General features: G+C 45.2%; 2 protein-coding genes across 2 annotated transcripts; both read right to left on the reverse strand.

Moving 5' to 3' along the window:
- Window positions 1-3,629: 3,629 nt before the first annotated feature.
- Window positions 3,630-5,521, reverse strand: F4813DRAFT_360824 (ras-domain-containing protein). Its single transcript, XM_049243449.1, has 2 exons — window positions 4,888-5,521; window positions 3,630-4,767 (listed from the first exon to the last, which is right to left on the reverse strand). Exons 1-2 carry the CDS (start codon window positions 4,990-4,992, stop codon window positions 4,165-4,167), a joined length of 708 nt encoding a protein of 235 aa, XP_049099204.1. The 5' UTR covers window positions 4,993-5,521; the 3' UTR covers window positions 3,630-4,164.
- Window positions 5,522-9,368: 3,847 nt separating this feature from the next.
- On the reverse strand, window positions 9,369-10,184 carry F4813DRAFT_389825 (haloacid dehalogenase; the record flags this gene model as incomplete). Its single annotated transcript, XM_049246912.1, has 1 exon — window positions 9,369-10,184. One exon carries the CDS (start codon window positions 10,182-10,184, stop codon window positions 9,369-9,371), a length of 816 nt encoding a protein of 271 aa, XP_049099205.1.
- Between the last annotated feature and the right edge of the window lie 3,542 nt (window positions 10,185-13,726).

Raw genomic sequence — 13,726 nt, forward strand, 5'->3', positions numbered from 1 at the left:
CTCTCCCCTTCATTCGCTTGTTTTGCTGTTTTCATTAGAATACCTAGTAAACGCTCGACCTTCCGCTTTGGCTCGGTAACCCCCACAAGGCTACTTACCACTTAAACATGCCACGAAGTTGGTAACATGTAATTTTTATTTATTTTCCTACCCTTTACCGGTTCGCTATTAATGAAACGCGGTAATATTACCCAGCGTAGGGGTCCTGTGGACTGTTTCCGGCCTGTTGTCAGACGTATGTATGTAGTATTCAGTATTCAGTATTCAGTGACTTACAAGCCCGTGGGCTGGGGACGAGTACCGGGACAGTCGTGTGTAGAAATGCGAATTGGGTCATGTATTGTAGCGAACAGCCGCGCCGGCTCCGGAGTCACCGGTAGCGTTGTTCCCACTCAAGACCGATAGGATTGCGAATAGGATCGGGTAGCTGCGGGAACAGCCGAGGGTTGACAGTTGTAGTCCGCTAGTCTTACGACAGAATTTAGATGTCGACCGCTTTGCTGCTCCCAGAAGAGCGGAACGCAAAATTCTCGGCATCATCCCAACCGTCCAGTGTACCTTGTCTAACCCGACGATCCTAGCTTGACGAGTGTTTCCGAACTGACTAAGACTGACAAGGCTTAGGTTGTGTGCTGTGTAGGTAGTGCACATATGCTGTGTTTATGTAGACTAGAAGTACATCGTGTAATATCTACATAATGTAAACTTGTTAGGGAGTCCATTAAGAAGTTGAGAAGTGATATGCTAGCTTCGACCTTCCTTAGGTGAAAGGGTGACATGCTTGTCTAAGTCGTCTTAACAGGAGATACTCGCACAGTTATCAGATTCTGGCACCAAGATCGTGTCCGTTATATCAAGGAACACAGGAACACAAGACCACGAAGGGACACGGACTGCACGCAAGCTGTGCCACCTCGGGCTGAATTTCCGCGTTCCGGTAAGCAAGTCAGGACCCGAGAAATTGCGGAATGCGCAAAGCCCCTTGATATGAAATGATTACCTTATTCTCACCTACCTGGTAGATCCTCCAGTCCGGGAAGACACCCTTGTATAATCTACTATGTACATGGATCGATTGGTTTGGGTGTCGTACTAATATGTAAGTAAGTACATAGAAAAAGAAGCCCAAAGTATGTGGTAAAACGTAATATTACATATTCTAGTCCCGACTATCGTATAACTCTAATAGTGAATGGTGCATGAGCGAAAGGGAGAGTTAGAAGGTAAAACTGATGCTATTTAATATTTAAAGATAACCCGAGAATCTCTCCGCTCTCCGCCTCTCTTATGAGTCTTGGCACATTGCTCGGACTTACATACATGCTACATAAAGAGGTATGTACCTGTTAACGAGGTAGCTACTTAGACAGCTTACCTTTGTGGCGCCACGGGAACTATACGAGGTACATATATATGTTTTATATAATAATCCGTAGGTAAAATTGATCTATATGTATACACATCCTTATATAGACAGGCTTACATAGGTAGGGACTCATACAGGACAAAGTACCTAACATACATACATGAAGACCATGCGACAGGAAGTTCAAGCGGCCTCTTCTGCGGCCACAGCATATTAATACATACCTGTATGCAAGTACCGGCAGGCAATCATACTTACATATGTACCTAGGCTCAAGGTGAGCTACGCTGCTAGGCAGGACACACCTAGAGCAACGAGTACCGAAGACAGGTCCGCTCGTAAACATGGTATTGGCTACGCTCCCTACCTAATGTATCCAACTAAGTTATGTCATAATCCGTAGTCTAGGTAGCATACCTACCTGGTAGGTATGTATGTACTACCGATACATAGTGCAAGGTGCAAGGTGCAAGGTGCAAGGTGCAAGGTTACATAGACTGCCTATGTGTGTATGTAGATGAGCTGATGAGCAGCCTAGGTGCATACCCCAAGGAGACCCAAAGTATATACGTATTACAACAGCTGCCGCGGTAATAGGATCATGATAATTCGATGATTTTTACGCTGACAGGTCGTACACGCGTTGTACTCGTATAGAGGGTACGTACGGTTATACGGTAGTTACCTACATAAGAATTCAAGTAAACACGCCAACACGTCCCTCCTCAGCATCTAGCCGTGCCCAGACTCGATGCTGGCGCCGACATATCGGATGCCGTCACGTCACCGTCGAGGATTTACATCAGTACCTATGTATGTAGATAGGCTAGGTACCTTACCTAGCTACGGCTATTATTATATGATCAGTGAGTACCTACTTACCTACCTATGTATATACTTATTGTGTATGTAGCTTGCGCGCCTAAGAGGTAAACACAGCCGAGAGATCGCTAACTACCTACGGTTATTATAATTTATGGTACCTAGCTCCAGCCCCGAACTGGTGGTCTTTGCCGCTTCAGACGCACGTACGTGTATCCATACATAGCATATAGCACATAGCACATATCATATTTCCCTACGTTGCATGCAAAGGAGATAGGTTACCCATCCATCATGACGAACGAGTTCGCTCCCCCGTGATAACTACTACGTCTACTACGTCTACCGCGTCAGTAGCGTCGCTTCTCAAGCTATGATGATCTCCCGGCAATGTCTTGTTTCGCTTCCTAGTTCCTAGCGGTAGCGGTAGCGCAGCGTCGGTTTAGATGCCGAACAAGAACTGGGTCACCTTATTACCGTACCAGAGCCTACTCGAACTAGGTCCATCATGTTGGTCTAATACCAACTACAAGGAGTTGGTGCCTAATGACAAAAGGGTTCCCCACAAAGCTTGCGACCATTATTCAAAAGCCTGGACTGTTGTGAGACGGGCCTAGACGCTTTTTGATTGGCAACGTGGAACCCGTTCGCTTCCCTTTAGTGTACATACACACCTCCTACTAATACACTTATGTACAGTTGTCCATTATTACATATTAGTTATGCCGACTATGAACTACTATTCCGTTCTAGCACCGAGTCCACTCTACTCGTATGTAGACCGTAAACCCAACCACCAAGATTGTATACTTTCCCACCGGTTTATCAAAACAAATGTTGACAAGCCCCTCCCGCCTAAGCTCCGCTTGAAATCCTCGGTAAGATCGCCGTTTATCATCTCTGTTATAAGTGTCTGCTCGCGTATTGTACATCAAAGTAGACATGCCTTTTCTGTTCCCGCGGGTTTTATCATGTAGGTACACAGGCCCCGGGATTAGACTACGGATTATGGGCCGTTTTGGCCTCGAACCCCCCCGGTCCGGTTTCCGCGTAATGTCCTAGCACGCGTTAGTAGTTTTCCATGTGTTTCGAAGGATTAGCGATTGGAGTAGGACGTAGTGGAAAATTTGAATCATTGGGCAACCTCTTACGACTTATGAAGGGGTTTGGTAATTATAAGGCAGCTAGGTATTATCTAGGAGGCGTCAAGGGGTAACGAACGTCTGGAAGGGCTCGGGAATTATATTCCTAGCAAGGGCAGTATGGTAGATAATAATTCACGAAAAAAGTGGTCCGGAAATCGGTCATCAAAACAATCAAGATGTGGTCAAGTGGGTAGATCAATTCTGAGCATGCATAGGGCTCTATGATAGATAGGTTCGAGTAACAATGACAGTTTTCGGCTCAAGATAAAGAAAACTAGGTGGCCTGAAACCTCAGGTTAACAGACAGCTGCGCTTTTTTCCTTTTGCGAGATTTCCAAAACAGAAATCGATGGATGGCGAACATATATCCAACACATATTCGATAACAATATAAACCGTCTTCATGGTGTACCCAAGACGTGACTGACAAAACTCATATTAGCCTGAGGGCAAGGCACGCCCCAAGACTCCAAAACACCAACGTAGCCGTCCACCCAGCTTGCCCACAAAACACATCTTCATCCCTACTCGGGGTAACCAAGATACTTGCGCCCAATAATGCCGCTTATTTTTCGTACGCCATTCGCCGATTCGATAGCTAGTAGATGTATGGAGTGCAATGTAAGAAGAGGTATATAATAATCCTCCATGTTGTATGAACACAGTATGGTCCAAGTGCGCTATCGTATGCGTGCATGCTTTGATGTTGTCATCATTTCGGGGATCGTATTAGAGCTTGGAGCACGCAACCAAACACTGGAACAAATTCGTCATCAGAATGCTGGTCGTGAACGCGCGAGAGCGCATGTAATGCTAAGAATAAGACGCCATCTATAATATGACGCAGCGTCCGTTTCCACCTCCGCCTCGGCGGTTCCTCCTATACCTATCCCCAGGTTCCCTGTGGGGAGCTTCTCCATTTTGAGGTCGTGGGCGGCCGGTTTGCGGCATCGGCCGAGATGCTTGTTGTCGCTGTCTGCGTAGAATCCTAACGACGTCATAGAAAGCCTTCTCGACGTTTATGCAGTTCTTGGCCGATGCTTCGACGAACTCGCAACCCAATTCCCGCGCTAGAGCATGACCTTCTTGGGTAGAAACTTCTCTTTCCGTTACCCGGTCGCTCTTATTACCAACCAGCATAATCGGTACGGCACTTGGGGGCGTTATTGTAGATATCGGCGAGCCAGGATAGGTGGGTGATGCCGAGCATGATTCCTTTACCCGTTGAATCTGGTGATGAAATCTCTTGATTCGGGAAAATGATGACCGAGACGAAATACTATAAACTAGTACGAAACCCTCACCATCTCGAATCCACTGGTCTCGTAAGGCTGTGTATTCTTCTTGGCCAGCGGTATCCAATACTTCCAGCATACAAGACTGGCCATCTATGACGACTTGTTTTCGGTACGAGTCTTCAATTGTCGGGTCATACTATATAGCACAGAAATCGTTAGCGACTGTATTCTAGATATTGGTTACGCGCGCAAACTACAAAGCTAATACGGGAGTAGTCGCGAGCATAATCTACTTTTAGGGGGGGCGAGGACTCACGGTTTCGACGAAATGTTGTAGACATAACTGAATTGTCAAAGCTGTTTTACCGACACCACCGTCACCGAGGACCACCAGTTTATAAAGCACCATTTTACCCGCCATGTTGTTACTTGAAAGAGGTCGCACAGGACCAAGCAATACTCTTTGTTTTATTGTTATACCAGGCGTGATGAAGAAATGGGGGCGGAAGCAAGAGATAAAGTCCTCAAGTCCTCAAGAGAGCTAGGATATTAGACTCAACACGGGGTATAACAGGCGAAGTGGCCAAGTTGGTCGGGCCGCAGTAGGTATTCGGCTACTATGTATGTTGAGGTGGTTTAGGAGAGTCGACACAGATGAGATGGGAGGGAGAGGGGCGAGTCAATTCGTCGGAGAGAAAGTATGAGGAGTAAGAAGAACTGTATTGATCGCAGCGACGTCCGTACTTTTTAGCTCAAGACAAAAAACGGAGAAGGAGAGGAGGGAAGCAAGGAGCAGGAGACGAGGTAGGTTCCTTGTAGAGGATTGTGGAGAATTGAGATTTTGGGAGGGCCTGAGCTCTATGTAGAAAATTAAGCGTAGACAGGTAGACACAGGTAGACGGACAGGTAGGGTAGGGTAGGGTAGGTAAGGTAAGGTAAGGTAAGGTAAGGTATGTATTGTATGTAGGTACCTCTAATGTAGGGTAGGGTATTGTATGTAGGGTAGCGTATTGGTAGTGCATGAGATAGGGAGATTCCAGACTCCGATTACAGTTGAGGGAACCTAAGAACCTGGGAACCTAGGAACCTGTACGGAATAAGAAAGCTGGGATGGGCGAGGATTTGGGCGAGGATTGGTAGATTGGTAGATTGGTAGATTGGTAGTGCTAGGTAAGGTAAGGTAGTGCTGGGTTTTGTTGCTAGCCGGAGGTGCGGTACAGTACCCGTTGCCGGGATGATAGATTTTTTTTTTTTTGAATTGGCGAAGCGGAGGTGGAGAGCGACCCAAAGCCAATGTTTCCCTGGCGTAGGCCCTGGGTCCTTTCTAATGGCTGTCCTAGAGTCCTTGGACAAAACAGCCGACCAATCAGCAGCTATTCCCGGCGTAATAGCACAGGTGGCGCTGGGAGATGGGAGAAAGAGACCACTACTATGGGACCTGGGAATTAACCTGTTAACTTGGGACCTAAGGACCGAACCTAGGGACCGAACCTAGACAAGCTTGCCAAAGGGAAGGGGGGTAGCTCTTGTGGAGTTGACGATAAAATACAGCTCGGTCGTTATATAAAGCCGTGCTCGCAGGTCTTATTACTTTTAACCCCTTAAACTATTAAACCGTTGTTGCTCGACCGAATTGTTTGTCGCTTGTTCGCTTGTTTGTCGCCGCTATGTTACGTTGTTACGCTGTTGACGCCGCGACGCCTCTCTGGGCTGAGCCGAGTTCCACCTAGGAACTGAATTGTAACTGAATTGTATCGTATCTTCCAATGTATCCAATGTATCCAACGTATCCAACGTATAAAAGCAAGGATCAAGTCAATAACCATTAACCTTGTCGATTTCTGTCTGAACTAATGTGGAACCACGTAAACGAGACTGAAATGTTATCGTGTTATCGAAAATGCTAATATTATTGAAATGATGTCGAAAGGTATAAGGTTGAGCATGCAAGGTTGTATTTCTTCTATAATATTAAGGTATGCTAAATAGGTCATGTATGGTAATTGCATTTATAGACGTGGTAAAAGCCCATTTTAAGAGGAATGGGGGGGGGGGAGAAGGGAGAAGAAGAAAAAATACTTTGGTGTGGGCGTGGATGCGATGCGAATACTTTTAACGCTTCAGACCAGAAGCGATGAGACGGTAAAACTGGTCCGCATTTTTGCAGAGAGGTTTTCTTCTTCCTCTTTCCGTACTAAGGTAATAACAACCTAACCTTAGGAGGTAACTACCTACATAACCTACATATATAAAGTACCCGGATTGCATACCTATGCGAGGTAAGTACCTCCTAATTTAGGTACTTACCTTTAGGTATACTTTTAGGTATATCTTGAAGTATCACATATAACGTCTGGGACTAATACGACTCGACTAATACAACCGCAACCGTAAATATCTCGACCTCATACATCTCTCCCGTCAATTACAACTTAATCTGAAGTCATAGAGTGTCATGACAAACACCGAATGTGATGCAATCAAGCAGAACTACCGGCACGTGCCTACATTATTTTCCCGCTTCCTTTGACCTAAGCAGGTATCTTTACTTATATTTTTCTGGTTTTTTCCCCCTCTTCTTGCGATTCCTTACCTTACGTATAATCCTCCTCTTTATCCCATCATCGAGCTCTGCGTTATAAATTATCCTTAATTTCTTACCGAAAAGATGCAGTAATTTCTCGGCGTGTCTAAGAACAAGTGTTTTTTTTCTCGGGACTCCATTTTCGAGATGTAGGGGAGTTTTTCAACTCGGCGGCTCTTAAAACAACTGAGGCTCAACAACCAATGTGCGTACAAGAACACAGTCTCAAACACCGAACTCTGAGCTCGAAGAGTTGCTGCGTCCGGTTTTCGCTGCGTCTAAAGGTGGAAATATATACCTTGCATTTGTCGTTGCTACTATAACCGCAAGTATGTCGGTGTCTTTCTCCCTGTAATCTGTCTCGAGGTCCGCAGATACTGTCCAATACGGATCGGGAAAGTCTTTGACGGTCCAACTCGTTTACCTACCTGTTAACTACCTCACGTTTGAACTTCTCGTATGACACTAGAGTTGTTCCAGGAGCAAGCGTCAAAAGATAAGACAGCGGCTTATACGGCACTCGCCGAACTCGAAGACCACTGCCGGATCCAGATACTATCGCTATTCCCAACAAGTGATGCAGGTCAATCACCAAGTAGCCTTAAACGACTATTTAAACGACTGGGTTAGGTATAACTTCCCAAGTCAAGACACAATTCGCCTTTCTACAGGTCGACGAATGAATCCCTTCCGTTAAACTCTTTCGTTCCGCGGCAATGTTACCATACCTACAGGTCATCAACAGAAACAACGAATAAGCAGCGTCGCGTATCTCCTGGCACGTACTTCGGTTAGGAAGTTTTACCCTTTTGATCGTCTTCGTCACCTTTACCATTGGTTAGCTTAAGGGGTGAAATCTACCATATACGCGGCGTATGCGTGCGGCGTAGGTAATTCACATGGAGGTATTCCATCTTAACCGTCACGCTTGCTGATCTCCAGTCACCTTTTCAATCACCGTTTTAATTACGTTTCACAGGCGCAAGGACTTTTCTCGTCTTGGCAGACCCCTCAAATTGGTGAAATCGATGTTGAGGGGCGCGCCGTATCCATATGTTATGCGTACAGACCAGACTTAGCGGCGCTTAACTTGCGATACCGCATACATATGCGCAAATTCGCCTGTCGCGAACGAATAAAGTCGTACAGATGAAGCCTCTACTGTGTATGGTCTATGGCTTGTGCAGAGTTACTATGGAACTGGTCCCGCCAATGTCCGTGCCACTCACATCTAACCCTACTTTAGACGTTGGCCGATGTGACGAGATGCAAGCAGCAAACTATCCCGCCTCCGATTTCTCCTTTAGGATGGGACGTCTGTATATGGGTTCTCTTAGGACTTCAGAGTTTCCCAACTCATCTTCTGTTCACAAAGTGTCCTAGGGGTAGTCTGAGATAAGGAGTGAGATAAGCAATAAAGTAGTGGTGTGAACGAGGGCCTCCGATCCCTTTTCCCGGGACCAACTTGCATTATCGAGGCTAGAGTAAAAACACTCAGAATAGCTAGACACCTATTTCTCATCTCATTCCCTATAAAGATGTCCCCATCCCCAATCCCTAGAGATCATTACTCCTAATATTCGACTACAGATGGAGTGCATGAGGGTCCAGGTCTTCAAAAGGTAAAAATGACAGCGAACTTAAACTGATCTGACGTTGCACCGTTCAAGTTGCAGTCACTTCTAAGATCGACCACATAAGCCGAAATGTTCGACTTCGCATAGGCAGTAAAATAATTCACACATGACGACCCATGATCCATCTAACATCCAGGTTCCATTATGGTAAGCTAAATATCAATATAGGCATTATCGCTCATAGGTAAAGTATCTTGTTCAAAAATCGATGTTTTCATGTGGTCAACGGGATTTACAGACTGGGTATCCTACTCCCTACCTAAGTCGGTATCCTCCCTGGGCATCACGAAACGTTTTAAGTATGCCGCACTACCGCTACTTTCAAGCTTCTTACCTCATGCGGTTGCGATTAAACTGACAGCCTAGAAGCTATCCGGGCTCCCGAGCCCGGAACCTCGCAAATCCTCAAATGAGATTTGCTGGGTTGCTGGTCTTCCTCACATCTGTATGATACCTGACGTATTATTCAAGCTACTTGACATTTTCGACCGTGAAGAAGGAATACAATGATAAGTCCCTAGGTTAGTCTTTTCTTCGAATAACTACCTAAAGTATATCCACGGGGTTAGACACCTTTTACTCGGATATACCGAGTCTCCTTGCTACTTCAAGAAAGCCACCTTCACCTCGAGCAACCCATAGATCAACCCATCCCCGAGCTTCCTTGTAGCGGTCTTCTTCAGCGCCCCAGGCTTCTTCCCTAGGCCGCTCCACGTAGATCGTTCTAAAACCATTCGACCGTGCTCCTGCAAGATCCCCCAGATGAGCCGCAACCATAGCCACTTCCTCGGGCCGAAACCCAAGAGACTTTGCTGCACCCAAATATGTACTCGGATGCGGCTTATAAGCGCCAAAGTCGGCAGTTGATATTATTCTCCGGAAGCCTAGACCCCCGTACTCGTTAAGATCTGTGAGAATGGATTGGTTGCCATTGGATAGCGTCGATGTGACAAGCCGGGTCCCCAGTCGCTGGATGCCTGCCGCGGAGTCATCCCACGGTTTGAGATGGTGCCAGATCTGGTTTATGGATCGCGCCTCGTCGTCTGTGTAGATGCCGGAGAGTCCCCATTTGTCTAGCAGTTCCCGAAGAGCGTCGTAGAAGTGAGTATCAATGTCCTTCCACTCCGACTTGCCAGGCACAAATTCCCGTGTAAATACGTAGTAGGTTATCCTCCATTCCTGTGTAAACGTGGCCCAATCGTCGTCGGTCATCGCTTTTAGGCGAGCCTGCGACGATTCGGGCAATGTGCCGAAGGTCGGAGACGTCGTCTTCTCCCGGGCACGCTTCACGAGTTCCTGGTGGACACTCGAGCGATAGTCCACAACGGTGCCAAAAACATCAAAGGTCAAGGCCTTGACGTTCCGAAGCGCTTCGGGTATAGAAGCTGCCATTTTAGCCAGTTTTTATATGTTGGGTGGCATAAGAACAATACTACTCGATTGCCGTCTGTGTTGACCTACGACATGCGCTGACGAGCAAATATAGTCTGGACAATGAAGTGATCCGGCCATCGGAAGGGTGGGGTAGCTGTACGCCTTTTTTTACAACCGAAAGTTAACGAGGCATATGCCGAACTCCTCTTTGCAACCCATTTCCAGTCTCGATCTCCATGTTTCCCAACATGCAGTAAGTTTGAGTTGTCATGTCACCAGCATCGGCTTTTGAACCGCAACTTACGTTTATTCGTTTATTCACTTAACTAGATCAGTGTTACGACGTCCTCTTGGATGGTTCCTTCATTGCTACCATAGTCGTCCGAAACACTTTGCTCATTGATACGTAGTATTTTATATACCTAGTTCTATCAAGTACCTACTATATGCGAGTTATAATGTTGTTATGATATTATATTGCAATGCTGTATTGTTAGTGCTGTCGTTACTCGGGGTTGCAATTAATTCTACCACAAGCCCCCGGGAAACTTCGTCATAAGAGCTTCATACCTTATAACCACCAATGTTTCTATATTATATCAATCATGTCAGTCATTTTATACTGCTATAACGGACTAGCTACCTCTCTATACGAACAGATGTTCTTATTAACAGGCTCTCTTTTAACTGGTATCGAGTTCCGCCATCACAACTAGTTTAACCAATACCTAGTTAACGGAACTTGTGGTATTGATAGATTCTCCGGTATGTCTTTGGTAATGAAAATCCTACAAGCCGTCTAGTATTGAGTTGGTTTCTCTAGGATATTGTGTCAACTCTACGGGCTGTAAATTTGGTCACAAGAGTATTAACTAAAGAAACAAGTATAAAGAAAGTCGGTCTTCTGCCATATATGAAGGACATCCAAAGACGTGTATCCATGTGATTAATTACTCCCTATTTTATTTTATTTCCAGGTAAGAGAACCTGTGCAATATGTGTTTAGATCTAACTGTGTCCAAGTTCCTATTAACTACCTAGGTTATATAGTTACTTAGGTGCTTAGCAAACTACCTATGCAGTAGGGGTTATAGGTGAAACCAAATAGTGTTGACGCCTTCTGCATAGTTTTCTCTTTCTTGTTGCGTTTACCAATATATATGCTCTCGTTGAGAATAGTTATTATACTCCAGTCCTACAGAAACAGGTGGGCTATTTTTCGAAACCATTCTTCGATTTTGTGTAATTCCGGCTGGGGTTTATCAGGTTTTCCTAAAAGAGATAGACGTGCACGATCGTGCTACTTAAAGCCTATCTACGACTACGATTGATATTAAAGGAGGAACGTTGTGAAATGAAGCTTGAAATCAGCCTGGGTTCCATCAATTTGCCTTGGAAGTAAGGATATGGAAGGCTCCCTAAAACGCACTTGCTATTTCTAACATGTTTAGGAGAGGAGCTCTACTAAGCCAGAGTCAAGCGTACCTAAGGAGTGATTCCGTTATGTCCAGGGGAGCCTTCATCGGAAACAAAGTTAAAAGCCTGTCTCCTATTATGTAGAACGAGTATAGTTTGGCATACGGTTAAGCTTGTCTTCGTTGACAAGGTACGCAACAAGCTCTACTCGCAGAAATCCTCAAATGAAAGGAATAGCGACATGTCCCTTTATTATTATCGACAAATCGGGATCAATAGAGTGTTTGTACATACATATCCCTAAAGTGATAGTATAAGCAAACTTAGCCAGAAAAACTCGAAAGAGCATTTGCCGTGCTTTACATAGCCAGGGAGATGCGTAACTAGTTTCTAGCTTTGTCGAGATATGTATGTATTTGGATTAGTACCTACTTACTACTGCAACGCACGGCTCTGTGTCAGACATAGTCGTCTGTTAGTCGAAGCCGGGTATCCATTCCGTAGCGCTGCTCCCTCCTAGTCAAATAGCTAAAGCCATTTGAGGCTGATAAGTTTGTATACCTCATCTGCTCAATGCAAAACACAAGCTAACACGAAAAAAAAAAAAAAAAAAAAAAAAAAAACCGGTTAGCTGTCTACCGGATCACATCTTGTCCAAATTGTCTAGATACAAAGGTGCGGCATATCCCGCATACTATATCGTATAACTGTAGCATCAACCTCTTGTTGGGGATGTTGTGCGCTAATCTCATGTTCTTAATTAAAGCCACTCTTGGGCTAGAGCTAGCTAGCTGGATGAAATTGCAAATTCGAAAGTTAGATACGAATGCTGTGGCTGCCGCGGAATCATACGTTCTGTAAGCAATAATTCTAGCGTCCTGGAAGGTCTGGTGTAGCCTCAACTGAGGAAACCATGGTAGCTATGTATATAATAGTCTTTCGGGCTACCGGTATATGGGGCCGCATAGGGCGAGATCGACGACACGGTTGATATGTATGGCTCCACCCACGACTTACTATTGTGTATATACCTACCTACATACACTGCACTGCGCATGATCTTAGATCGGGATATCGATACATACATAGGAACGCGTGAAGGACTTGGCATGTAGAAAAGTTTACAAATTTTCATTAAAGCTACCGAATATAAGTTCGTATATACACCCATTCACGTTGATCCTATGTTGTTCAAGTAGCCTACGGAAAATTCGTCGTGGGACAAGTAATGGTAGCTACCTACCTACCTAATTAGTGATTATTTATACACAGTACATAATCCGCCAAGCTGTCACGATTGTGATGATAGTTAGGTTGATTGGCCAGGGCAATCATGGCGATAATTTGACCGAAAGCCCATAAGTCTAGATTTTGGATTGTCTTTCTGGGCTTGAAGCACCGAGGTTCGTCTTAAATTCAGCGCACCTCGGATGGCATAGTCAGCCAACCAACATCCATCCAACCGGCCACGAAGTCTCAAGTAGAACTGTGTTAGATAGGGGCGATCGTGCGAGGAGCATTTAAAAGTAAAAAGCAACTCCCTTGTGAGAATTACACTAGAGAGCGTTTCTCTCAACCAACCGTTCATAAAATGATAAAAAGCGACCTGTATAATCTGACGTGTTAGTTCTTACTAACAACCGAGACGGTTCCTGGACTAGATCGTGCAGTAGTAGTGTCATGTTTATTACTTTGGAGCACAGTCCAGCTATATTACTTCCCGTTATGCGGAGATGATTGAGCCTCAACGTTCCCTTGCGTGAGAACCTTAGTCGTACGTTTTCCGGATACTGTACGCGCATGGACTTATCTTCTCGATGACAGACAATAGAAACCTCCTTGATTGGAGTCCGGACTGTGCTATATGCGCAGATTATACGCAGAGGACCAGCCATTCAACACTCGAACCAGTTACGAAGGTTAGGTAACGTGTCTGTCGCAGTTAAACATTTATGTCTTGGAGAAATCTGGGGTAATACACAGAGGTAGGTAGCTAACCTAGCTATGTAGGTATCTAACCTAGCCAGTAAAAAGAATGTACTATGTAGGTGTTGCAAATCTCGGTTATCAGCCTATAGGCATACGGTATAAGTTGACACGGCACGTAATATCGGGTATGGTGAGCTAATCTACGCTCTACTCGT

Source organism: Daldinia decipiens, assembly GCF_022478715.1.
Source record: "Daldinia decipiens strain CBS 113046 unplaced genomic scaffold F4813scaffold_18, whole genome shotgun sequence".
Lineage (NCBI taxonomy): Eukaryota > Fungi > Ascomycota > Sordariomycetes > Xylariales > Hypoxylaceae > Daldinia > Daldinia decipiens.

Bases quoted from the DNA above. Each gene is read 5' to 3' on its own strand.
- F4813DRAFT_360824 (XM_049243449.1), bottom strand. From the start codon at position 4,992: ATGGCGGGTAAAATGGTGCTTTATAAACTGGTGGTCCTCGGTGACGGT. The intron at 4,768-4,887 runs GTGAGTCCTCGC...TGTGCTATATAG, and splicing joins TACAACATTTCGTCGAAACC to TATGACCCGACAATTGAAGA.